Raw genomic sequence first — 26432 nt, 5'->3', positions numbered from 1 at the left:
CCGCCAAAAAATAATTCCGTAGTTTTTCTACCAAAAACAAGATTCTATATTTTTCCCTCCAAAAACATGATTCCACATTTCACTCAACTAAGAGAAGAGAAAGAAGAAAAAAATAGTGAATTTCTGTTTTACCTTTTTCTTCTTCTTGGTTGTGGCTCTGTTTTCAACCACCTTCTGCATTACAAGCAACTCAACAAACAAGTTTTCTTTGAGTCGCAAACAGTGACTTTCCGCAAACGGGCTCTTTCTAGAGTAGGAGTAGGGTGGTAAAGAAGTCCGGTCTACCACAATTAACAAAGGAACGGCTGTGGTGGCCGAACTGCTAACGGCCGACGATAATTTTGTGTTGAAAGACATCCAGAGGAAAATCGTTTTGGAAAGTTTCGACTTTCTGATGGATACCTTACTACCGGGAATGAAATTAGGGGTAAACCGATCTTTCATATCATGGAGACGCTTATATGATTCCTCAATCAACCTTTACTCTCTTCGTCTGGAAGAATCAAGAAGTCTCCCTGAGCTTCTACTCTGTTACAGAGACACACCCGTCTATCGTGCCTCTCTGTGGAATGAAATCAGTGTACCAGAAATGCAACTGAAAACTTTAAAGACAGCTAGACACTCCAACAGAAGAGCGACATCACTTCAAAATTGACTGTGAGCTACAAAGGTCTATTGCAGCAGTTCAAGTGGAACCAAGTGGATCAGGATTGGGATATGTTCTTATTAGCGCCAGAGGTGTAATGCGATGAGTACAATGAGTGTGGGAGTTACGGATATTGCGATCAACTAAGGAACCATGACAGTTGGAATCCGAAAGATGGCTGGGATGGGTGGTTGCATTTACATCATAATATGGATTCATATATGATATTGTATATGTATGAGTTGTAAATGAAAAAAAATTATTAATTAACCAAAACACTATAGAATATTATAATGTAATATGTAATACCGGTTTTAAAATAACGGAAATCAAAATAATTTTAAAAGTTTTTGTCTTTCTAAACATTTTCAATTCTAAATTCTATTGATATTAATTTTAGAAAATCAATATAACTATATATCATATACTTTCGAAAACGCTAAATTGTAAATTTTCATGCATTAAATGATAATTTGTTTACTACAAGTTCATAACTCTATCAATACATAATTATCATCATATACAAAAAAAAAAAAAACTGAATATAAAAGAAATGAGAAATAAATTAATAAATTTAAACAAAATATAAGCAAAATATAAGCAAAACATAAGCAAAGTATATGCAAAAAATAGAAAAACAGTTCACAAAAAGTTGTAGGTCAAATGTTCTTCTGAATTCTATTGATATTAATTTTAGAAAATCAATATAATTAAAAGTAGTGGTTTCCATAGTTATTTTCTAGAAGTGTTTTTCTTTGTTTTATCTCTAAATAATGAAATTGGCTATAATCTTCAACTTCAAGTAGCATTATTCAATCCAATAAAACCAAACCAATCCAAACCACTAAAAACTGGAAAAACTCATCATAGGAATATTTGTATATTCCAAAGATAAAATTAAAGTCTTGGTATTTACAATATAAATATTTGTATACCTCTTGTGAGGCAATTATTAGACATCATAATCAACACACCCATCCTAATCTTATCTTTAGTTATCTAGTTCAAAGGATTAGATCAAATGATTGATGTCTTTGATTAGGAATATGCTCGTGAACCACACTACGTGCACTATTCTTTGTATAATGTTTTTCCAAGACAACACAAACATTTCTATTTATTTATGTGCTATACGTACGTACTACAGTATTCAAGATTAGTATTTGTTCAGTTGGATAATTGAAGTCTGATTTATCATATTTGTGCATACAAAACATAGGAAATATTCAATGAATCAGCATCATACAATTGTTATATATATTTTAAAAATTCTTAATGCACATCATTAAAATGAAAGGACGATAAGCTATTGGTAATGCATGTTTATGTGCCACCGATTAATCAATTATTGAACACCAAATCAGCACCCGAATCCTGACTTTGTCTTTCTTTTTATTATGTATCCAAAATGATTAATGTGGATACAATTCATGTTTGATACCTGCAATTCTGCATGATTGTGAACATAATTGATTGTCAAGAATTGTACAACTGATACTTTAACGTAACCAAAAAAACAAAGAATATATATTTTCCTTTTTCTTATAACAGATTATAATTTTATTCTGTGAACAAATAAATCATACATAATTGATAGTTTCGAAGATATCATTTTATATAAATATTTCTCAAATCTAGTCGTATTATTGTAGATAAATATTCCTAATTATCACCAAAATTGGTCATGAAATATTTATATAGACTTGGGCAGATATTTTAAAAAACTTTAGCAAAGCTTCATAATCTATACTTTGGAGTTTTTCTAAATATAATTAATTGTACTATTTTAGAAAAAATATATATATTTATTTATCTAATTATTGTTTATAGAAAATATGTGGACCGTCCGATTCTTCCGTCGCTTATCTTATTTAATGGTATATTCCAATATTAAATTGTCCATTTGCTGGCTTTGATCATATAATTCGTACTAACGACCACTTTTCTTATTTAGGTAGACAATAATCATAGCCACTCGAAATAACAACCTTTCTAACACTGTTCATTTATAAAACACAAATGATGGTCCAATTAACAAAAAAATAAAAAACTTCAACAAATAATTAATTTTTGTAAGGGGGTTTAGTTGATGTATATTATATTTCAGATTTCGAACTAATGGTCCTTCAATATTGTAAGAAATTATTCTTTCTCCTACTAAACTAAATTCGTGAGTTGCCATCAATTTTCAATCTCAAGATAACAGACATCAAACTCGACGAAATAATTCATAGGAGTGGATGAAGACTCGAAGTTTGTGCAAAATGAATGATCCGAAAAATCCAAAAACTGCTTTTTAGTTTTTGGCGGATTTGAATTTTTATTTTAAATAGGCATGGTCATATACAAATATACAATACGACCAACGACCCGATTAAAAAAACAAGACTAAAGAAACAACATCCATGAGTGACGTAGATCGTTTCCATGCTGCATCAAATCTTTAATTGCATATATTGTGTAGGAAAATAAGAGTTCAAAAGATTTTATTGTAACAATTTTTGACAATCTTTGAACTATTTATTTCCTACTATTGTTGACAAGTAATATCTTTTGAACTGTTATTTTTCTGAATAAAGACAATCTTTAAACTATTTATTTCCTAAATAAAGACAATCGGTGATCTCACTCATTTATGAGCTGTAACAGTGTCTCCTGTTTCAACATCTTTGCAAAGTAGAAAATGTAAATACTTGTGTTTGCTTTGCTGGTTAAAATGTCAAATCTAAAACAAGAAAAATACAAAACACACAAAATTTGAACATGACTCTAAACAAATCTTAACAAATCTTAACAAATCTAATGAATTGACAAATCCATTATGAGAAACCACAATCACGGACCATAAGAAAACACCTAATTATTCATGGATATGTAGTGTCGAAACCGCGCGAAGTTATTAGTTCACATGTCTAAGAAACTATTAGATGACAAAAAAATGATATATTAGATGACAAAAGAACAGATTAACATAGATTTTGCAAATAAAAACCATCTCATTAAATTTCAATAGGTACATAGAATAGAATCTACAATGCTGATACATCATACATACATATACAATCTCAGTCGCTATACTTTTTTCTCTATTTACATTTCAAGAAAACAACAACCAAAGAAAAAAACCGACCGACAAGGAAATCAGAAAGTCAAAGGCCCTCCTCAAAAGCAAAACGACAAAAAAAAAAAAAAAAAAAAAACAGAGTTGTTCTTAGACTACAACAAGATTCGAGAAAATTGATGGTGATGATGATGTTTAGGATCTTGAACAATTTGTCTAGATTTGATTTCCTCAGCGCAACGTAATGCCTTTTCGATCTGATAACCTCCTCCGATACTAACTTCTCTTTCAAGATGACAACAGTAACTCTCGAATACACTCACATTCACATGCAACTTAAATCCCATCAAGAACAAGAACTCCAGTTCCAAATTGTTCAAATCTTCTGTCTCTAATCCTCCTACTTTCGCAAAGTACGAGTTTCTATAGTTCCTGTAAGAAACAAAGATAGAGCAAATGAGTTCAAGAAAAACAGAGGATTTTTTTTTTTGGAAATATTCAAACTCTGTTTTGGAGGTAATTAACTTACATATCTTCGACGTATTTGGAAGCGATCATGATAGTTGTGATAAGGAGACGATGTACATTGGTTAAACTGATTCTGAAACCTTGGTTATTCTGACAGAACCGATCAATGTATACATAGGCAACGACGTAAACCGATGGACCGGCTTTGGTATACCGGAAAATCCTCTCTAGGTATGATTGAATAGTCATATCAGGAATCTCCCGGCAATCAAAGACACGTGTCTTACCAAAACCACCGTAGCTCCGGCTGATTCTCTCGTTCCTAGCCAAAGTCCGTTCGATCAGAGACGAGAGTACAGAGATGACTAGAGGTACTGTGTTGGAGTCATCTTGGTAAGAGTATGAGTAGAGGTCTGATCGGAGCTTCCTCGGAGAAATCGCTAGAGAATACATTGATCGGAGAAACTTAATGGGTTTTTTGAGAAACTGAATTTGAGAATGAGAATGAAAATGGAAGGGAGGTTTTGAGAGGCTTTTTATATACAGTAGTCAAGAGGATGGAGAAGAGTAGCTTTCCGATGTAGGGCAACTTCCTCACCTCTTCTTTATTTGAAAATATTTTAGTTTAATGTTTATAAGTTACTACTACTACTAACTATAGTGTGTGTGTACTGAATATATATATATATATTTTTTTTGATAAAAGGCTTTAAGAATATTTAATAGTATTAAAACATAGCTCGTGCAAACTACGAAAGTTCAGGTTTTATTTTGAAACGTAACTATAGCTCAGATTTGAATCTCTTTAGTCTAGATAAAGCTATTTAATTTTCACCTATTATAAGTAAAAAACGTTTTTTTAAAGTTTGTTCTTAAAAGTTTTTGTTGGTTTTAAATACAAACTCAACCAAATGGTAGTGACTTGGTGGTCAAAAATATATAGAGTAAATGGCGTCAACTTGTTTTTTCCATGTTCGATTCTCATTCGATGTCGAAATTCTTTCATTTTCGTTTGCTCAACTGATCATATTTAGGTCCATTAAAAAAAATTAGTGAATAATCTACTAGATATTTATATTACTCTAGAGATTAGTCTGGTCGATTTTGATCTAGATTACAATTTGTAGTAAAAAAAGCAAAACAAAACAAAGTCATCAGTTCATAACACATATATTCGACTTCCTCGTTTCTTTGGAACACAAACTACATAGTAGATTTTTGAAAAATAAATCATATTTCTAACCACTCGTGAAATGATAATGTAGTTGACGATTTTAATTTTTAATTCATTTAGAGTGAGAGGATATATAATTTTATAATATGGAATTTTATCGAAAAGAGAATCGACATAGGTTTTTGGAGTCATATGGAAGCTGTAGAGAAGTTACTAAAATAAGTAATTAATTATTTATTCAAGCCGGAAACAAATGTGTAAGTGCAACAGCTAAGCTTCTGGTTAGATTTTCCATATTTTATTCACATTGATATTTAAAATCAATTGAAATTTCAAATATAATGAACCAAGTCCAAAGTACAAAAATTGAAGAATCTCAACTTATAATTAATTAATTTCAACAAAGAAGACTCCGCCGACAGTCTATGTTGAAGACGGTGAATAGAGAGAAAGAGATGTGAACTCTCAACATCGGTGAAACTCTCTGGTGGAGCCGGAGGGTTTTAGGCTTCTAGCCATTAGGATTATGCCCACTCATGTTATATTTTTAAAAATTATCAAGTGGTTTTAAACAATGCGTGTCGTACTGTTTAAGACACACGTGTAAATTTCGTCAACGTCGAACGTCGTGAGCTTCGAAGGATCCACAAGGATCACTACTCACACGCGTGGAGGTTCCATCAAAGACAACGCACACAAACATTTATTTTCCTATTCAATGATTATATATTTCTTTCAATAGCCGTACATTTATATTTTCACGAAAATACCAAATATATATTATTTGATTTTTTTCCTTTCTTTAAATAAATTAAAAGATAAACGTATTACTATTAATAAACTATATACGAGCTGATGATAAACTTTAAAACGAAGTATAATTTTTTTAAGCGATATTACTCGATGACCTTATACCATCTGCAACACGAGAGTGTTAATTTCAAAACTCAAAAAATCATATAAAAGTAATGTGATCTAAGGGGTTTGATAGTTGTATAGACAGGAACGAGTTTATCAATGTGTAGATTATTGTTTCTACTTTCTATTCATCATTTTTAAATTTTAGTCTATAAAATTTGAAATATATATACAAACCAACTGTAAAACGTGTTTATGAACACAAACAAAAAATAATCCGCCTTAACAATAGAGCGTTTTAAGGATATTAGTCCGTTCCAATCTTTTTATTTTATTTTATTTTAAAATAGCACGACGAAGATAGTGAAATCACACTGCTATTATTAGCATTCGTAATTGTGGATGTCGGAATCCGTAATATATTTTAAGATGTGTATCGGGTCGTCTAGCCTTGCTAATTCAAATAACAATCGTGAAAAATAAAACAAAAGAGTGAAGTATATGTGTCTGTTTATTGCTCAAGAATTCGATCCCTCCATACAATGGTTTTCGTTTTCTATTTATAATTACATGATTTGAAACCGAAGCCGCTCATCAAGCCGCAGATCTCGCCTTCATTATTGCTTCCGTTTCGAATCTTCCCGATCTAGCAGATCCCGTGCAACCCGCCTTTCATTTAACTCGTGAGATTCCGACGTTTTACTCGAACTGGGCTGGAACTTATTGGGCCGCTCTTTTCGTCCCCTGGACCGGGCCGACGGCCCACTTCATCTTATTGATCCACTATCTTTCCGGGCCGGATCCGAACTGCGGGATCCGACACCAACAGTAATCATGATGCCATTTTTAAAATATGTTACTATTCACGTTTTTCCATCCTTACGTATCTGCTCGACAACTGCAACTCAAACTAAAGAAATTATAGTACAACTTCTGATATCTAGGGTACAACTCCAACATGGTAAACTTGATGATATATTTATTTTCGTGTGGTGAATAATAAATAAAGAAAAGAAAAAAATACTAGATGAATCTGGAGGGACAAAATAAAGTACAAGTAATAAATTGAGATAACCACCGCCACCGCACGAATACGTTTGATAATAAATGCCAAAAAAGGGACCCCGTTTTGATTTTTCTTACACACAAAATATCGTCCCGTCAAAAAATAATTTACTACTTCATCATTGCTTCGCTTATTCAATTATTTTTTCTTAGTATTTATTTGTCTCTCCCCCACCTTATTTATAAGATTTAACATCATATCTTTTCCTTAATTTATATATTCATGTCAATGACATATCCTTGTCATTTTAAAAGTAAGAGTATAGTGTGAACATTATTCTACCAAAAATGAATATGACATACGATCATTTGAAATAGTGATCAAAATTGAATACGGAAAATTAGTCTCCTTATCATACAAAAAATAACAGTATTAAGGATATCAACCAACATCAAACTTAGACATTGTTTTGATAACTTTCATCATCAATCACTGTTTTTTGAGAATATATAAAATAAAAATATACAGCATTGATTGATTGGAACATACTATGAATGAAATCAAATTTTGGAAATGATCGATATGTACGAAGGTAAAAAACAGTATATGTCGAGTCTGTGGCCGTACACAAAATGTCAGGCTCCATAACCTTATGCCCGATAGATATGTATCATTACAATTACACTCTCTGATTCACATATCTGTCTCCATCTCGAGATTCGTGTTTCAGATCTAATACATAGTATGCTTTTATTGATGTCTAGCTACGTACTTTTGTTCGTACGTACGAATTCGATACGAAACTTCTTTCATGACTCGTATGATCGTATCCCAAGCTTAATTTTCTCCATATTAGTCACAATTAAATCAGCTTTTAATCAAACTCATATGGAAAAATCTACAGATAAATGATGTGGACCTAATTTCGGTTGGAAGATATTTTGTTTATCTGGCTTAGATTTTGTCCTTTGATATTAGGGAATCAAAAGCCATAAACATTAATTTTGCCTGTAAAATCACACATTTCAGATTTCTTCTCATATGACCTACAAATAAAGTAAATGATTACACAATCAATCTTTAGATTCATTATCCCTACATTATATTCAACAAACATTTCTTTTTAATTCTTATAAATTTTCTGTCGTGCGAGAAAAGTTGTTGACAATACGTACTTTTATGCTGATGGACTTTATTTTGGGCTTTTATGGGCCTTCATTGTTTGGGCTTTAACTTAGTTATCTCTCCCACTTACGCTTCTAAAAAAGCTCTGATAATTACGCTGAGATGGCGTTTGTTAATTGGCTAATACATAAAAAAATGCGTGGCGAGAAAAAATATCCCCTCCTATAAAAATTGTTATTAAGAGTCTGGTCAACTCCGAAAGTCTTCAAATCTCTCCGTCACGAATCGTTCTCTCGTCGTCATCAGAATTTGTAAGCCGAATCAGGTGAGTCTTTTGTGATTGTTGTTGTTTACGATCTAAATCTCTGGTGATTGAGGAAATTTGTAGATCTATGGTTTGTTAGATGAGCGTGTGCGTAGATCTGATAATGAGATCTCGATGTTGAATCCGAGTATCGGTGGTGGTATACGATTCCCGATCTGGATACGATTCAACATGCATAGCATCTGAGAAATTTATATTGAATTTTGCATGTTCATTGTTAAATAGGTCTCGATGTTGAATTTGTCTCGCTGATTTGAGAATTTTAGCATTGCTTCATCTAATTGAGTTTTGTTGACTCGATACTGAAATTGGTGCCCTGCGTTTGAGAGTTTCGAATCTTCTATCTCTTGAAAATGCAGCTCAATCTCATATAATATCTGACAAATTGGAACAAGTTTCTTTCAATTACGTCTCCAAGAACACTTGGTAACCAGAACAGGATTGTACCAAGTAATTTACATGATTGAACCTGAATTTGTGCTGATTTGAGCTTACGGGTAATGGAATCATGTGGTAATAGTATATAAATTTAAGTTTACTTAGTTGCCTTGTGCGATTTAGGATGCAAATCTTTTACCAGAGGTTTCTAGTATCATATAGAATGTATGACCATGGAAAACTAAACATATATTAGCTTAATGGTGTTTGGATGTCTCCTATTTTTTCATTTGCTTAATAATTCTTGTGTTTTTATATAAGATCACTCTTTTGCTTTCGATTTCCTAAAACTTTGTATACCAATATCTCAGATAGTAAGAAAAGAAGAAAGAATGGTGGGTAGTGGAGCTCCACAGAGAGGAAGTGCAGCAGCAACTGCAAGCATGCGTAGGAGGAAGCCGGCCAGTGGTGCTGGTGGAGGAGGAGCCTCTGGTGGTGCAGCTGGATCCATGCTTCAGTTCTACACCGATGACGCACCTGGTCTCAAGATCTCCCCTAATGTTGTCCTTATCATGAGCATTGGTTTCATTGCTTTCGTCGCGGTGCTTCATGTCATGGGCAAGCTCTACTTTGTCAAGTGATGAGAAAGATAATAGTTGAAGACATCGCCACCCTAAGTGACTGCTAGTGATCAAAATATTAGACAGTGGGTTCAGTTAATGTTTTAATTTTGTGGTTTATTACCTGAGTATAAACGATCTTCACAATTCCAGTTTCTTGACATTCAAAAATTTAATATCCTTCGCACAAATTATAGGCATGAGCGTTTTATACATCTCACAAATGAGTACTATCATCACCATATAGTTTTCGAAGAAGTCATTAACATCATCTAAATTTAAGGAGTGAAATAGTTGAGGCTTAACACGGCTCAGAGGAGATTAAGTGTTAGTTAAACACCACTAATCTAATAAAAGTCTCTGGATTTTATTGAACAATTAAGAAATGAAAGGGAAATGTTGGGAATAAATTGAAATTTGAGGGGCTTAAGTTGTCAATCTGAAACGGGGCCCGGTTAATTTATATTCGGGTCATTCTTTCGTCCACCGGGTTTTCTTCAGATTTTGAGCGAAGGAGGTCGCGGTTTTTGGAGAGATCTTTTCTAATGGCAGCCTTGGGAGAATCATTATCCTCAGAGATGGACAACACGAATCCGCCGGAGATTCAACAATCTTCGCCAGTGCACCCGCCGGAGTATCAGAAGATCGCAACGACGACGGTGGAAAATGCGGCTTCCTGGATCGATGATGCGTTGCGTCAGGCGCTTGTATACCAGAAGACGATCTCGGAGACGGTGGATTCTACCATTGACGCCTCCAAAGCTAGATTGTCTCAGATTCGAGATACTTCTGTAGCTCACACGAGCCAAACCATCGTAAGCTTACTACGACTCCCTATTTTCATTGGAATCCAAAGCGAATCTGAAATTCACAACATCCATTCTCTATGCCATTGGTGTGATTGTTTATCCTCTCACGAAATCGAGGTTTTGGTATATTATAGGATTCTCTTCGAGACATTGCTTCTGAGTATAACGTTTACGAGCAAATGGTGTTTGGGAAGATTAAAGGTCTGCTCTACTTTTGCTGACTACTCTATGTTGTTGTGATTTGTTTCTCTTAGCTCATATGTTTATCAATCTTGTATGTAGATGGTGTGAATGTTGCTGCATCTCATCCGTTAATATCAGGCACCTTAGCTTTTGGAGTTGGGATTTTTGCTCTGAAAAGTATGTTTCTGGATATTCTTTTGATCTCCCTAGAGTTTCCATCTCCTAGGATGTTATGTTATGAATTCACAAGTTGTATATGTTATGAACTCTTTTAGTGATTGTTTGTTTGCAGAGACAAGAAAATTTGTATATTACAATACTGTACGCATGTTTGTAAGTGAAGAGGTCAGTGTTTTATACAACTTCGTTGAATGTATAAACTGGTCTTTCTGTGCTTAAAGATGTTCTTGACTCTTGACACTATGTTTTGGATTCAGGCTTTGCTTTCTAGAGCTGATCTTAAAGTAAAAGAGTTGCGACAATCAATGGATCGTCTTAAAGCCGAGAGTGAAAAGTTAGAGGTAAGCCTTTTCTTTTGTTTTAAGAGTTGTTCTGGTTAACATGAGGTTGGCGTTTGTGGAGAAGACTTCCTATGTTATGCGTTTAGTTAGCTATATTACTCTCTTTTCGGTTTTGCTTCAGTATCCCTTTATTTTGAAATAGAATGTGTGGCGTTTAGGATGAAAATTGAAAGGGGTTAGGTTTGGAACAGAGAACTTTCTATATAGCCTTATTCAGTGGATATGGATGAATGCTTCTACTTTCGCAGACATTGAAGCCGGTGTTGGATTACGGTTTTTGAATTCTTAACAACTTTTAACTTTGATTGCTTCAGAGAGTCGCAACTGTGGCAGAAGAGGAATTGATTAGAGGAAGGATGAAACTCAGGTTTATGATCCAGAAAAATTACAAGATTAGTATATTGGATATGTATCAACATGAATATTATGTTAACTTTCTTCATCTTTTTACACAGGCAAGCAGGCAAACAGATCAGAGGTGCGATCAGCTCAGCTTATAAGATTGAAAAGCAAGCAGCAGGTACACCTTTCTGTGCTATCATGCTACAGTTTGTGAAACCAAAAATATGCATAGAACAGAAGAACTGCCGTAACAAAGCTTATCTACTTATAACCACGGTCATTCTTTATATACAGGTTTGAAAGATGTACTAAAAGAACTGCCAACGAGAGAAGCTTCTCGATTCCGCACTCAAGTAAGTATTACTAGTCTCTTTGCTCTTCTATGTAGAGTATAGGAGCTGGATCTAGAGATAGGTGCTGAACTAGTTTGGAATAAATCTATAATCATTTATATACATAGTATAATGGAGATATCTGACTTGTTCAATCTCAGATATCAAACCGTGCTTCTGAAGTGAAGCAAGAGAGAAACGCTTTGACAAAGGAAGTGAACAAGATCAGCAACTATGGTATCTCCGTATGAGGCAAACCAAACCCCATTTTCGAGCTACGAATTTGTTTAATCTTGAGGTTCTTTAGATGATGGAGCAAAATTACACAATAATAATGTCTACAACATGATTCAAACTTTCTTTTTTGGTTTGGTGTCAAATGCCAAAGATGTAATCTCTTGTTGTCTTGGGTTTTCAAGGGCTTTCGTTCTTTGGCGATAGTTAGTAATACAAGTTCATGATGATGTTGTCATGTTTAAGTCTCCCATGAAGGTGTACTTTTAAAATCCAGTTTTCCCTTTGAATTTGTTATAGTTTCAAATTAGATTCCATCTTTAATTTGAAGCTGTTATATCAATTTTGTAGAATGGAGCAAAACGAACCCTAATTCACAATTTCGTAAACCGGATTAGGACCACAGAGAATAAATTTTGGTCGAAACGTGAAGTCGCAATAAGGGTGCAAGTGGATAATATATATAACTCTGAACACTGACGCCGTTTAGTGTAAGCGGAAATTAATGAAGCTTTTTCTAATTCATGCTTCAGTAAATGATTAAATCATTAACAATTAAAAGATTGAAGGATGAAGTAAATAACGTAGGAGAAAAGGCAAACCAAAAGATGTAATTTTTTTAATAATTAACAATTAAAAGAGGTTTGATTTTGCAACGTTCGCTAAAAATTTTAGGCTCCCGTCGTCGTCGGTCACGTGATTAACGCCGCTAGGATCGCGACACGTCATCATCACGTGACGTTACCCCAAAACCCAACCCCAAGAACCAAAAAAAAGAGACGACGGACGAGGCAGTGGAAACTAAAACGGGTGGTGGTGGTGATGAAGTTGAACTTGCTGTGGTTGTCTCATAACTTCTTTCTGCCGTCGAAGCTCCATCACTTTCCGGTGAGAGTTTGAATGTTGAGTCAAAACAAAAGTCGGACTCGAAGCCGGTCTATATTCCGGTACAAGTCTACCGGATTTAAACCGGACTCCACAAGCGTTACATAACGTTTTAGGTCCCAGTGGTCCTGTCCTCCATTGTGGCGTCTTCTCCGATGCACAGTGAGTACATCTCCTCATTCCTCCTCCTTCCGCCGACTCCGATGACGACGACTGATGTCTTCCTCCTCCTCCTCCTCCGGAATGTTCTTTCTTTGGCTTGAATTTCGCGGCGGAGTGAAGCTGATGATGCTCGGATTCCGTTGGCATCGGTGACCATGTTCCGGCGAAAGGAGCAGGAGCTCTTGATCGTTTGCTTCTTGGTTTCCCAGGAAATGAAGTTTCAGTTTTGGCCGAAGTCATAGTTCCTCCTAATGGATTCGCCGGAAAATCAGCGAAAGAATCGTCTACGAATTGCGAAAGCCATTCAAGATGAGCTGCGTCATCACTCTGCACACAAAATCAAGAAAATCAAAACACAATCTTTAAAAATGGAAACTTTTGATGATTGGCGAGAGAGAGGGAGAGAGATTATACGGGAACACAAATGTCGTGGAGGAAGGAGTGATGATCGGCGGAGGAAGGGAGATGGTGGTGGTGGAAATTAGGGTTTTGAGGAGGAGGGAAAGAAGAAGAGGAAGTAGCGGCGGTGGAACCACCGGAAGAAGAGGCGGAGAAGATGTCTTCGTTGGAGAAATCAAGAAGGTCATCGATTCGAAGTAAGTCTGGTGAAGATAAGCCATAAACGTCCATTGTTATAGATTATGGTTGATGGTTTATCTCTTGCAGAAGAAGAAGACTCTGACTCTGTCTCTCTCTCACTCTCTGTGTGACTGGTTAGAGTCTTTAATAGGGGAGATAATGAGAGAGAGAGAGGGCAAGAGAACGTGCAGAGAGAGTGACCATGCACCGTGAGTAGTGACCGACTCGACCTTATTCACTTCTCTCTTCTTTATTTATTTTTTTATATATCATCATATCATCCACCTTTATCTATGAGAAAAAGAGAGTTAAAACTATATACAGTGTGCAGTCACTAAGTTATATTGAAATGTTCAAAAACTTATACTACACGGTTGAATAGAGTTAGTGTAAACTTAATTACTTCAATTTATACAATCGGCATTAAAAACTACACAAATTCATTATAAGCCTTCACAATAGAATGTTTTTTTCATATTTTTAATGTGTTTGTACTTTGTAGTAGCCAACTAATCGAAGTGAAAATATATATTCTAACAAGAAAACTCGAGTTTAACATGTCACATGACTAACTTTCAACTACTATTACTTCACCATGAGTTGATTTTGAAAATTTGATAATTGCTTAGTTAATTTTGTATATGTTCCTTGACTTCCTTCTCGTGATTTCATTAAAATAAAATTTGACTAAGCAACATACGGTATCACATATAAGTAATAGGATTTAGTTTTCAGCAACTCGATCTTTTCAATAAGAGGGATTTCATTTAAACAATGATATTTGTTGTTAATTTATCTAACTTTGTTTTGAGTGGTATGGCATTTGAGCCAGAAAATTATGATATATATCGAAACCAATTTTCAAACAGAGTTAACTTAACCCTGATCGATCGTGCATAACTTTATATTTTGTTTTTTCTTATAATTACAAAAATGTTTTCAGTCATCATATATATATACGTCTCTTTCATTGCTTCTGTACTAAATATTATGTACGTATTATTTACTTATTTAGTGGGTCTATCTATCTATTTCTCTGTGCTCTTTTTCTTTCAAATAGTCATACGCATGTCCGTATATGAAACTTTGTTCGTTGGCTACCACAGCGTTTGCTACAGTATCGTCATTTCTATATATGTACACAAACTACAATTGACGTACAATTTGCATTGCTCCATTTAATGCGTATACTATTAGGACTGGGCACAAAGCGGATATCCGAAAAATTTGGGATATTCGTTATTCGATTCGATTTAACCGAATATTTGATTTGTGGATGACAAAAAAAAAAAATAATACTTGATTTATGATTTGCTTTGATCCGAAAATTTCAAGATATTCGGAATATCGAATATCCGGATTTTTTTGTGATATTTGCGGATATCCGCTTCGATATTTCTGCACTTATTAAAACCCTAAAAAGCTAAGCGCTCGCATGTAAAACTTCGAAGAAAAATATAAAATTTGGGAAAAAGAAGTCGTCACAGGATTCCAACTTCTTATTTTCAAGGGATATTGATTTTTTAAAAAAAATAAATTTCACTTCACTAATAAAAACTATTAAATTGTGTCACAAATACAGGTCCGAAGGATAAAAAACTGAGTTTACAAATACAAGCCAAAAATATATTACGATATACATATATATATTTCTAATCTATATCAAAAAATACGGATCGAAGCGGATAACCGACTTTAAAAAAAACAAATTTATTATTTGCTTCGGTTTTTACGAATACTACATTTTTCTATTTGATTTGCTCCAAAATATTACGGATATTAGGATTTGCGAAATAGTACACGTATATGCTGCAGACGAAAAATGGAAGATGACCAATTTGTCTGAATTTTTATTTTATTTTTTACGAGTACAAGAGTTGTTCGGCGGATAAACTATTAGTTAAGCTAATTTCACCATCTCTCTTTTTATTTTTCCAAATATATATAGGCATAACACATGCTTCATGGTACGTACCGACAAATTTAGTTATTGACCTATCCACACAAGTTCTAAAGATAAATTATTTTCATCTCTTTTACGAAAATAAAATAAACGAATGTAAAAAGGAAAAGTTAATATAGCCACGTGGCTCCATGTGGGGGCCAGAAAGTTGTAAAAGAAGAGGAATATAAGAGTAATTAGATGATGCATTAAAAAAATAAAATAAGAAAAGAGTATAACGAATAATAAAATGAGTATCTATAAAGGATGACAATAGAAGATTCAATAATTAGTTTATTCTCTTAAATACTATTTGATATTTTTTATACATGTGGAAAAGACAACTCCATCCTTCACTATAATTAAACTATTTATTTTTAATTTTTTTTTTTTTTTCTTCCTTTTTTCTTCTCTTCACGATTATGTGCAGACCAAAATCAAATTTGTTTGGGTTTTGATTATGTGAATACCAAAATCAAAATTGTGGTAGATTCTGTGATCTATAGATGGTAGTGGTGATAATGATACCGGTGGCGATAGATGATGATGATACCGACAGTGATAATTTTATCGGCGGTGGTCGTAGTTGAATTATCGATGGTAGTTTCAGTGATTTACAGGTGGTGGTGGTGATGATGATATCGAGAGTGGGAGAATGGGTTGTCGATGGCAACAACCATTGTTACATTCTTCTGGGTTCAATTTCATAAACGGATAACAATTTCATTAGCAACGTATATAAAAGGCTAACATATCTTAAACGTAACAATTATATTATCATGATAAATGAATACGCTAATGTATAAGTTAACGGAAATAATTAAATTACTAAAGTAAATAAACCGGTTAATACATAAGTTAGCTGATATAATCATATAATAAATATTTTAACACGATAAATTTTAGTTTACCATGTAACTTATAAACTTATCGCGATATAATATGATTTATCGAAAATTGAGTCATAATCGAAAATTTGACCGAAACTATTATCTGAAATTTATGTCTCATCGATATCTATTTTGTTATAACGGTAAACAATTTGTTACATGCGGAGGGGTATTTTTGTCCAACTTATACAAATTGATGAGAGAGAACTAATTATACAAAAAAACATGTATATATTCTTAATTTTTCAGTCATCTGTGTATTTAGATTTAATTGATCCTAATAAAATCAATTGAATGTTTTTAGAAATGAAACTCATATGTAAGTAATTTAGATATACGTCTATTAATTTTTATATGTTTGAACTGAATTGTTGTGCAACACCGTGCAATTTCACTAAAAAAGAGTAATTAAAAACTGTTTATTTAAAAAAAAAACTATTTATTTGCACGAAAAAATGTAGTATCGTCTTCCCCCTATTTTAAGAATCTACACAAAACGTAATGAAATACTATTGAGTTTAATTAAAGAGAAGGAGAAAGAAACGGGCCGTGTCGTGTGACGCTTGCTAGGGTTTTGATCACCTTGAGATAAAATTTAATTTATAACATAACATTTGAGTTGTGTGAAAAAATCATATACTGAAGTATTTTTTTAGTTTTTTTTTTTGGTAAGTAACGTATTTTTTTATTTGTTACTAACAAAGTGTCTACCCACAAGGGCCCAACCCCACTGCACATTCAACATTAAGTAATCACGATGGCACAGAACGAGAGGTACCCATATGAAAGATATTTGTTTTTTATAATTATTTTCACTTACTACCGACAGTGTCTTTTCCAGCTGTCACCTTCTTCTTGGCTCGGAAGGTTCACTTTCTAAATCCATGTACTCAAATTTACTATTTATACCATAATTTACCAAACCATAATTTAGCTATTTCCTGCAATAATATATGATTATTCCCCCCCAAAAATATGAAAAGAGAGAAAAAACAATAGAAAGAAAGTACATTGACGTACGGTGACACTAACTTTTCTTTAGTCTCTCTCTTTCAATCAGAGTCTATTGTTTTGGTCTTATTTAACAAAAACAAAAAATGTGTATAGTTTTTAAAATTGACTTATGGATTTGATACTCCCCAAATGTTGTGGTCTCGTGACACTAGTAGTGTGCAAGTGACCACTAAGAACGCTCGTTACTCGCATATATTCATTTTATTATATATGTAACGACGAATATATATGTCATTATTGATATTACTATATGCTAAATCTTTTTTTTTTTGTTTATTCTTTTGATTTTTTTTGTTTTCTTGAATCACGTGACGTGACAGAGGACGGTGATCCCAAAGTAAACAGCAAGAACACGTGCGGCCTCATGTGCCCATAATGACACCGAATATTATTATATGAGTTTTTCTCAACAACACTCGATCTTTTTTTTCAAGTCAATTTTTGAAGAAAATAAAGTTATATATAAAGAAAATAAAAGGAGTCGTTTTTTGGTTTAGATAATAATCTCTTCTGACGAATAACATGCAAAGATGATAGACCATATGCTCTTCCTTTATCCCTCTTGTCTCCTTCTTTAATATTTACAATTTTCAAATGTTTACTACATATTTTTTACATTTATCTAATTAATTCCGAATTTTTCAAGGAAAGCCTAAGAATGCTAATGCCATCAATTGGTTTAATGGTTTTAGTTCTACGGAGTTTCCATTCAAAGTCTTCACTCTTACGTACCTAATGTTTTAGTTATAGCGATGAAAATTGATGAATGTCTTTTTTTTTTTGGTAAAATTGGTGAATGTCGACAAAATTGGATAAATAAAAAGAAATATAGCGTACATACTATAAAATAAGATAACGTATAAGAGATTATTTGTGACAAATACAAAATATAGTTGTTAAGTAATAATTTTTCAAATGAACTAGAGATCCTATACACCCCAAATGTTGGCCGGGAACCAATGAAGTTAAACGATGATATTTTTTCCTGACGTGAATATGATGAAATAGTTAGAAGAAGAGGCAATACGCATAAAATAAAAAGTGATCTACATAGATATTGTCTCAGCCAATAAAAATTAATCATGAACACATGAAACAAGTTTATAAGATTGTTTTTTTAAAAACATGAGAACTAAAAAAGTAGTGTGAAATCCATTAAAACTAAACTACTAGTTAATTTATATACTTTTTACATAAAAATGTCAAAAACTACAATTACATAAAAACGGAATAAACCTCAAAATCCGGTGGTATAAACTTACGGTGGTAAATTTCTTTTTCGAACGACAATTGCAGTAGTCTTTAAATTGGCTCTTAAACTAATCCCCAAACAATCATTATGAATTATATAACCAACAACCCAAAATGATAGAGAAGAGAAGAAAGTGATTCAACCAGGCCGTACCGTTAATATGATTATGGGCCGTGGAGCCTACTTCCTTTTCAATGCGACAACGACAATTGGGGATAGATATGTATATCCAAAGAAAATGTGTCGGATGTCTTCAATATTTTTTTCTTAAATAATAATGTACTCTGTCTGAATAAAAGAAATAATAGTAGTATTCATTTGTCATTTTCCGGTTAAATCTTTCCTGAAAATACCCGATTCTAAGAATCCTCTGGTGTGTCTTTTGTGTTTACTTCTTTCAAGAAAACAAACGAAAATGAGCTTTGAAAATTCAAGAACACAGGCCAACGAACTGTGAACTGTGAATTGTGTTGGTCTAGACTGGTTCTTATATCATCAATACATTAGCATCATCAGCATTCTATTGGGCCGTATAATTTGAAGCCCAATCAAATATAAACTAAAAAAGAACAATGTTATTCTAAACATAAACATAAGATTAGACTACTACTTTGAAGTTAAGAAATAAAACAACAAATTAATAATTTTCATGTGTCTGTATGATTCTTCTATACGTTTTCAGATTTCTTGTATAAAGTAAATTTATCTAGTTATTCTAGTCTACCAATTAAGAAAACAGAGAGCGATAACTGTACTCAAAGTCGAATAGATCATTCCTTGAGACCGTCTCATCGAACCATCATCGGCTAGGTTGGTCGAAGTTTCCGACGCAAGTAAACTACTTAACGTGAAATTAGGGTTTGTTCCGTACAAAGACTGTACTCCAACGACGTCGTCCATATTCAAATTCACTTTCTTACTTCTTGGCTTCAAAGTTGGATACATAGCCGCGTCTTTCACCGAGCTATGGCCAAGTCCAAGCACGTGACCGATCTCGTGCACCGCCACAGACTCCAAATCGACGGCCACCGTAGATTTTTCCTCATTGAAATCAACGGCCCACGTCTCTGCTTTGTCTAGGTGAAGCCTACCGTTTTCCGGCGAGAAAGTGTGAGCTAAAACACCTAAAACGCCGTCGAACGGCTCTCCGTCGCCGTGATCTCCGTTGAAGAATCCGATCTTGATGTCGGCGATGACGTAATCCTCTGTTTCGATGAAGGTTACGGGGATCACCGAAGCCCACTTGCCGAAAGCGCGTCGGAACACGCGCCGAATGTCTGTTGGTGCTAAGTATGGGGTTAGGTTCTCCTGTGAGAAGGCGTACGTAAGTTTCAGTGGGACGTCTCTTGTCCACCTGGGCCGTCCAGGGAAGTACACGTATTTTTTCCCTGTGTGAAACGGTGCCGTTTTGGGTTCCACGTCATCAGGGAATCCACATCTTGGTAATAGAATCTGTGACAACGTGTCGGAATCTGGTTTCCCGGTTATCGGTAGACCGAGATTTTTCTGGTAACGAGCGAGAGCTTGCTCGAACGAAACGTCGTCGGGTTCGTTTTTTTGTGGGAGGTAACCGTACTGTTGAAGGTGACGTTTGATTTCCGGTATAGAGACGTCAGGGGATGGGTTTCGAGCTTCGATGATATGTGGGTTATGGAGATTGAGATAGAGAAGGGAGACGAAGAAGATAGTTGTGAAGGGTTTGCGATTGCATGGATGATGATGATGATGCATGGTGTGATATGAAGTGAAGAGATGTTTTGTTTTTTGAATATTGAAGTTGCGTGGAGGGAAAAGCTTTGTTATAAATATGAAAAATAGTTTTGGTTTAATGGGGGTTGGACCTTTTAGTTATTAAATGATTAATGGATTGTGATTAGTTTAGTAGCAAGTGATTAGCTAAACCAAAACACACCAAATTTGGATTCGACTTGTTTAATAAAGAAAATAATAATATAGATGTTGACTGTTGAATTTTTTTTAAATACATTAATTGATATTACCAAAAATTACAGTACTATCCATTGAAGAGGTTAGAACGACTTCAGTGGTCGGTATCGAGCCATCGTCTTCTCAAAATGTTTTGGTTTTTTAAGTATATATAGTTTGTTTAAGAAAAACTATCCAATGGTGGTTTAAGAAAAGGAGAAGCGAAATTAGATATAGGAGTAAGACTAACAACTAAACCGAAGGGCATAATGGTAATTTCATGGGAGATGAAGTGTCGTCATCACCAACTCCTCTTCAAGAAAAGAAAGGAGAGTGGCTTTGAGATGAAGTTATAAAGAAAAGGTCTGACCTCGTTCGTTAGAGACTGTTACTTCTTCTCCTATTTGACGTGAAGACGACTCTTTGTCAATTATTGTTGTCTCTAACGATCTTTGGTTGGCTACTTGGCTTGTTTTTGACCCTATCTTACTATATAGAGAATTGATGTAGGAAACTGTTGTTGTGTGGAAAAAAAAAAAAGAGAAAAATATTTGCTGGTTTACCATTATCAAAATGATTGGGACTGGTGGAAATATACCAAAAAATGACCTACCTAATGGCCCAATAAACATAAGTGATTTTCTGACAGAGCCCATTAGGCATTTTATGTTGGGTGATTTTGTTGGTTGAGAACCGTATAAATAATGTTGTAATTCAACATTATGAGAAAACAAACCATAATATTCGATTCAAGGGCTTGCTTATTCAGTTGCTTTGCTGGCGCTGTAAGCATTGACGAGCTGAGCTTGGACTTCATTGGATACAGCAGAATGTTCTTTGTATTCCATCGTGAATTCTCCTTTGCCTTGTGTCATGGACCGGAGAGAAGTGGAGTAGCCAAACATGTTGTTCAAAGGCACCTGTTAAACACACAAACATAATTACATGTTGTTAATTACTGTTGATAGAGGAAACTTTGCTTTCTATATTGGTTCTTACATTAGCAGTGATTACTGAATCGTCACCCTCTTGATCGTTTCCAACGATTATACCTTTCCTCCTGAAAATGAAAGAAGTTGAGTTATTATACTAATAGGAAAAGGTATTGTTAAAGGGTTTAGAGTTTTAGAGTTTACTTGTTGATGTCACCAGCAACAGTGCCCTGAAACTCTGTTGGTACTTTCAACTCAACAAGCATAACAGGTTCTAGAATCACCGGTCTAGCTGCTGTGTAACACAGTCTGAATGCGTATATTGCAGCCATTTTAAATGCAAGTTCACTGGAATCTACCGCGTGTGAAGCTCCATCTGTCAATACTATTCTGAGATTCTCTACAGGGTGACCAATTAGTGAGCCCCTGCAATGGAATAGGGGGTTTCACTATCACTTACAACATTTCCTCAACCAAAACAAGGAGGAAAGGAGATATTGAGAGACGAAGATCACTCACGAGTTTGCAGCTTCTTTGAAACCTTTCTCAATTGCTGGAATAAAACCAGACGGAATTGCTTGTCCAACAATCATGTTTTCAAATTCAAACTTCTCTTTAGAGCCTGGTGGTAGCGGTTCCACGTACCTAACAAGTATATCAATTTTGCCAGATATCGACAGGAATGGTTTAGCAGGGATCCATAACACATCATTTAGGGTCTATTAATTTTTGATACTTACCCTGTAACCCTACCGTATTGACCAGCTCCTCCACTTTGCTTCTTATGTAAATAATCAAACTCCGCCCGTTGAGTAATAGTCTCCCTAAAATTGACACGGGGTTTGCCCACAGTCGCATCAACCTATTTGATATTTCCAAAAATTAGCAGAAAAGAAGTGTTCTGTCGAGAAGCGATAAAGTGAGAATATTGTGAAGGTTTTAAGTCAAGCACCTTATATTCTCTTCGCATGCGTTCAACATAGATGTCCAAATGCAATTCCCCCATACCAGAAATAATCGTCTGTCCCATTAAGGACAAATGGAAGAATCATCAATGTTAAATACTATGTAGTGAATTTCGAGAGAGGTGCTGAGAAGCAACAGAGTTCTTAGATGATACCTGGCCACTCTCGGGATCCAATCCCACCCGGAAAGTAGGATCCTCTTTCTGGAATCGATTCAGTGCTTTCGAGAACTAACACCGGCAAATAGATTTCAATTGCAAATTTCTTAAAACCAGAATTAAAGAAAAATACGTTGTTGTTTTAGCTTCAAAGTTCACAGAAGTTACCTGTCCTCCAGAATCTTTTGAAACCGGTTGAACAGCTAAGGACATAACAGGTTCAGGAACGTTCATCGATGTCATTGTGTACTTGACTGATCCATCCGTAAATGTATCACCTGATTACGTATTGAGGGTTAGGAATTGACCCCAGAGAAGCAAATTATGTTAAGTTTGAACAAGTACAGAAGAATTCTCTACTGTACCTGATGCACACTCAATACCAAACACAGCTACGATTTGTCCAGCGTGTGCCTCTTGAATATCCTGAAAATAGAATAAAAATTTAGAATCTAGTCACATGGCACTAGAGTTGCCACCACGGAGCTACCATAATGGAATCTTAAGGTGAAAAATAAACTTCATCTAACCTCCATATCATTCGAATGCATACGGACCAAGCGTGGAACCTACACCAAGAAACATTGAATAGCCTTTAGGTAATATCAAACACCACAGGGCACTACTTGCAAGGGTTAAGAAGAAAAAATGACTAAGTAGTCTGGAATTCAGACATTTTGCATCTATGAAAAATATATTCATGCCAGGTCAGGGACAAGATAACTATGCATATTCAGTGTAATTTGGTATAAATTTATGCACAAGACTTCATGGCGTTGAAAACCCTCAAAGCAATACTAAGATCCAAGAACTAACCTTAATTCTCTTCCCAGTATTGACATTTATGATAAAATCACCCTTCTTAATCACACCTTCATAAACTCTTCATAAAAAACAACAACTTGGGTTAGCATTCAGCATTCACAAATTCATGCATGACAGAAGGGCACAAAGTACTTTGAAATTTTAATATTTAGTAAACACCACAACATAATCAAGAGGGAGATTCAGCATTCACCTCAAATATGTCAGCTGACCAAAACGACCCTCCTCTAATTTGAAAGCCAGCGCCACAAGAGGTCCATCTGGAGATCCAGTCAAAGTTACCTGAAACTCAATTCTTTAGAACCAGTATATTTTCTCCAATAAAACTAAGTTACAAGTTGAGTACCCTCTCTTCATTATTCATTTGGTCAAGAGCATAGTTATTGACTTCATTTGGAGAAGGGAGATAACTGACAACACCATCTAGCAGAGGTTGTACTCCCTGCAGACAAAAAAAAGGGAGCACGGCAGATGTTGAAAACTTTTTAACACAGACACAACAGGACAAGGAGAAACATAAGTGAGTAGGTCATCTAAACTTGTGCAAATATCATCTCTGGATTCCAAAAATCAATTACCTTGTTTTTGAATGCACTACCCATAAATACAGGAACAAACTTTTGTGCTATGGTAGCTCTTCGAATAGCTTCCTGCGCATATATACAGCAGACCACAAAAGTTATAGTAACAAAATGCAAGTAAAAGAGTAATAATATCTAAACGTGGCAATTCATGGACGCTAGAAATGAAAGATAACACTATGAATTAAAGACAATGCCTAAGGCAAGCTAGAACCCACATGTTCAACAGTCCCTCGGGATTGATATCTGTTAAGTGAAATCAACTAACTCAACATCATAAGTCGCCAACAATATCTATCTATATTCCAGGAAACATTTCCTATGTTTCATGCAAAGAATATTCTTTCAAAACCAAATGAAAAAGAACAAACCTCAAGCTCAGCAGCAGATACAGGTTCATCATTCAGAAATTTCTCGGCGAGTACATCATCAACTTCAGAGACTGTCTCTATCAATTCTCGCCTCTTCTCCGCAACCAAACCTTCCATATCAGCAGGAATATCACCAGCCACAACATTCTCGCTACAATTTATAGAAAATCAAAATGTCACAACACATACATATCCCCCACTACAACCAAAGCAAATTCTAAAAAATGCATTGTAACACAAACCCGCTAGATCCATGAAAGAAATAAGCTTTCACATGAATAAGGTCTACAAGACCCTGGAAATTTTCTTCTAAACCAATGGGCACTTGCACAGCTGCACTATGATGTCGAAGCTTAGCTCTTGCCTAGTGAAGTAAAAAAAAAGAAGAAGTTATAACCAGTAAAGATATCTTTTTCAAACTCATTCAATAAGTCAAGTAATAGAAGGATAATAGGTTTACACACTTGGTTCAAAACTTTCCATGGATCTGCTCCCATCCTATCAAGCTTGTTAATAAACGCAACTCTCGGGACTTCATATCTCCTCATTTGCCTATCTACTGTAATAGACTGACTCTGTACACCACCAACACTGCACAGAACTAGAATCGCACCGTCTAGTACACGTAAAGCCCTCTCCACTTCAATGGTGAAGTCAACGTGACCAGGAGTATCAATTATATTAACCTGACAAGAATCATAACAACAAATTTCAAAGCTCAATTGAATAGTATTACTAGACAATTAAACATACGAAACCAATTTTGACTAAACAGGCTCAATTTTAATCTCCAAAAACAACACGAATCTGAGAAGAAATCAACAATCACAGAATCATAAGAAAGATCTCAATCTCCTCTCACCTTGTAATCCTTCCAAGTACAGTAAGTAGCGGCTGATTGGATGGTGATACCTTTCTCTCGCTCCAAGTCCATGGAGTCCATTTTAGCGCCGACGCCATCTCTACCTCTGACTTCGTGGATCTCATGGATCCGACCCGTATAGAACAGAACACGCTCAGTCAACGTAGTCTTCCCAGAGTCTATATGAGCTGAGATCCCGATGTTGCGAAGCTTGTCCATGGATTCTTTCCACCAGGGTTCCTTGTCATCCTTGGCCGCACGAGCAGCGGTTCCGGCGGAGAAATGACGAATCAGCTGAAAATCTCCGGTTAAAAGCGCGGCAGTAGGAGATGAAGACCGTTTGTTTGACGAGAAGAGCCTCAAGAGGAGGTTAGGCGCCGGAGAATTCGGAAACCTCGCCATGGCTTTGTAGGGACGAGGGTTTTAGGAAAATGGGTTTTGAGTCTTTGAAAGACTTGAGAGTGTGTGTGTAACTTTGTATCATCAAATTCGGTTCAGATTCGGTTTGATATTTTATGGTTCGGTTTAACATCTGGACCCGATGGATTATTTGATCCGTTATATGTCCGGGTCGGCTCGGGTAGGGTCAAATCTCATCGTACAAAGCGTTTTGATCATACATTCGGCAAGTCCAAGAGATGACATATGGAGAAACACTATTTCTAACTTTTTTAGCCTGAGCATCAGCTAAACGATTATCATTCTGCGGAATAAATTTAAAAGCATAAGTATCTTTAGCTAATGAAGTGATGTCATCCAGATAGCTTTGGATCTCCAATACTCCAGAGTGTGGGCGACTTGGGATTTTAACTAGCTCTAAGTATCGATACAAAAAAGCTGAATCACCACATAAATAATATTTTTGTAATTAAGGCGCCTGAGTTAGCTTCTAATAAGGCAACAACTTCATCCATTAGGCCACGCACGGGTGCTTCTGGAATTTCTTTAACATTTTTATAACTAGATTAACAAATTAACCAACGGTATGATAAACTAAAACTACAAA

General features: G+C 35.0%; 6 protein-coding genes across 6 annotated transcripts; 2 read left to right on the top strand and 4 right to left on the bottom strand.

Annotated features, from left to right (window-relative positions):
* Nucleotides 1–3620: 3620 nt before the first annotated feature.
* Nucleotides 3621–4825, bottom strand: LOC9318062 (cyclin-U2-1). The gene is made up of 2 exons (XM_002880109.2): nt 4237–4825; nt 3621–4139 (listed from the first exon to the last, which is right to left on the bottom strand). Exons 1-2 carry the CDS (start codon nt 4626–4628, stop codon nt 3863–3865), a joined length of 669 nt encoding a protein of 222 aa, XP_002880155.1. The 5' UTR covers nt 4629–4825; the 3' UTR covers nt 3621–3862.
* Nucleotides 4826–8409: 3584 nt separating this feature from the next.
* Nucleotides 8410–9874, top strand: LOC9318061 (protein transport protein Sec61 subunit beta). The gene is made up of 2 exons (XM_021028556.1): nt 8410–8663; nt 9413–9874. Exon 2 carries the CDS (start codon nt 9434–9436, stop codon nt 9680–9682), a length of 249 nt encoding a protein of 82 aa, XP_020884215.1. The 5' UTR covers nt 8410–8663; nt 9413–9433; the 3' UTR covers nt 9683–9874.
* Nucleotides 9875–10026: 152 nt separating this feature from the next.
* Nucleotides 10027–12406, top strand: LOC9316222. The gene is made up of 9 exons (XM_002881948.2): nt 10027–10476; nt 10605–10671; nt 10753–10830; nt 10946–10998; nt 11091–11174; nt 11489–11541; nt 11630–11694; nt 11811–11869; nt 12010–12406. The coding sequence occupies exons 1-9, from the start codon at nt 10207–10209 to the stop codon at nt 12097–12099; spliced, it is 819 nt and encodes a 272-aa protein (XP_002881994.1). The 5' UTR covers nt 10027–10206; the 3' UTR covers nt 12100–12406.
* A 267-nt stretch (nt 12407–12673) lies between these two features.
* LOC9316221 (GATA transcription factor 2) lies at nt 12674–14018 on the bottom strand. Its single transcript, XM_002880108.2, has 2 exons — nt 13544–14018; nt 12674–13456 (listed from the first exon to the last, which is right to left on the bottom strand). The coding sequence occupies exons 1-2, from the start codon at nt 13757–13759 to the stop codon at nt 12884–12886; spliced, it is 789 nt and encodes a 262-aa protein (XP_002880154.1). The 5' UTR covers nt 13760–14018; the 3' UTR covers nt 12674–12883.
* A 5413-nt stretch (nt 14019–19431) lies between these two features.
* Nucleotides 19432–20756, bottom strand: LOC9316220 (metalloendoproteinase 4-MMP). The gene has a single exon (XM_021027388.1). The coding sequence runs from the start codon at nt 20535–20537 to the stop codon at nt 19527–19529; it is 1011 nt and encodes a 336-aa protein (XP_020883047.1). The 5' UTR covers nt 20538–20756; the 3' UTR covers nt 19432–19526.
* A 514-nt stretch (nt 20757–21270) lies between these two features.
* On the bottom strand, nt 21271–25870 carry LOC9316219 (elongation factor G-1, mitochondrial). Its single transcript, XM_002880106.2, has 18 exons — nt 25427–25870; nt 25029–25250; nt 24807–24928; nt 24565–24715; nt 24191–24262; nt 23959–24054; nt 23806–23894; nt 23604–23670; nt 23318–23356; nt 23153–23213; nt 22956–23065; nt 22785–22859; nt 22617–22685; nt 22405–22526; nt 22184–22309; nt 21869–22090; nt 21732–21792; nt 21271–21652 (listed from the first exon to the last, which is right to left on the bottom strand). The coding sequence occupies exons 1-18, from the start codon at nt 25826–25828 to the stop codon at nt 21494–21496; spliced, it is 2265 nt and encodes a 754-aa protein (XP_002880152.1). The 5' UTR covers nt 25829–25870; the 3' UTR covers nt 21271–21493.
* Nucleotides 25871–26432: the final 562 nt, after the last annotated feature.

Source organism: Arabidopsis lyrata (genome assembly GCF_000004255.2).
Source record: "Arabidopsis lyrata subsp. lyrata unplaced genomic scaffold ARALYscaffold_4, whole genome shotgun sequence".
Lineage (NCBI taxonomy): Eukaryota > Viridiplantae > Streptophyta > Magnoliopsida > Brassicales > Brassicaceae > Arabidopsis > Arabidopsis lyrata.
This window is presented reverse-complemented; position numbering and strand designations above follow the sequence as displayed.

Bases quoted from the DNA above. Each gene is read 5' to 3' on its own strand.
- LOC9318062 (XM_002880109.2), bottom strand. From the start codon at position 4,628: ATGTATTCTCTAGCGATTTCTCCGAGGAAGCTCCGATCAGACCTCTAC. The intron at 4,140-4,236 runs GTAAGTTAATTA...TGTTTCTTACAG, and splicing joins TCCAAATACGTCGAAGATAT to GAACTATAGAAACTCGTACT.
- LOC9316222 (XM_002881948.2), top strand. From the start codon at position 10,207: ATGGCAGCCTTGGGAGAATCATTATCCTCAGAGATGGACAACACGAAT. The intron at 10,672-10,752 runs GTCTGCTCTACT...TCTTGTATGTAG, and splicing joins GGTGTTTGGGAAGATTAAAG to ATGGTGTGAATGTTGCTGCA. The intron at 10,999-11,090 runs GTCAGTGTTTTA...TTTTGGATTCAG, and splicing joins GCATGTTTGTAAGTGAAGAG to GCTTTGCTTTCTAGAGCTGA.
- LOC9316221 (XM_002880108.2), bottom strand. From the start codon at position 13,759: ATGGACGTTTATGGCTTATCTTCACCAGACTTACTTCGAATCGATGAC. The intron at 13,457-13,543 runs GTATAATCTCTC...TTTTGTGTGCAG, and splicing joins TCCACGACATTTGTGTTCCC to AGTGATGACGCAGCTCATCT.
- LOC9318061 (XM_021028556.1), top strand. From the start codon at position 9,434: ATGGTGGGTAGTGGAGCTCCACAGAGAGGAAGTGCAGCAGCAACTGCA.
- LOC9316219 (XM_002880106.2), bottom strand. From the start codon at position 25,828: ATGGCGAGGTTTCCGAATTCTCCGGCGCCTAACCTCCTCTTGAGGCTC. The intron at 22,860-22,955 runs GTAACTTCTGTG...TGCCGGTGTTAG, and splicing joins CAAAAGATTCTGGAGGACAG to TTCTCGAAAGCACTGAATCG. The intron at 22,310-22,404 runs GTAAGTATCAAA...TATACTTGTTAG, and splicing joins CAATACGGTAGGGTTACAGG to GTACGTGGAACCGCTACCAC.
- LOC9316220 (XM_021027388.1), bottom strand. From the start codon at position 20,537: ATGCATCATCATCATCATCCATGCAATCGCAAACCCTTCACAACTATC.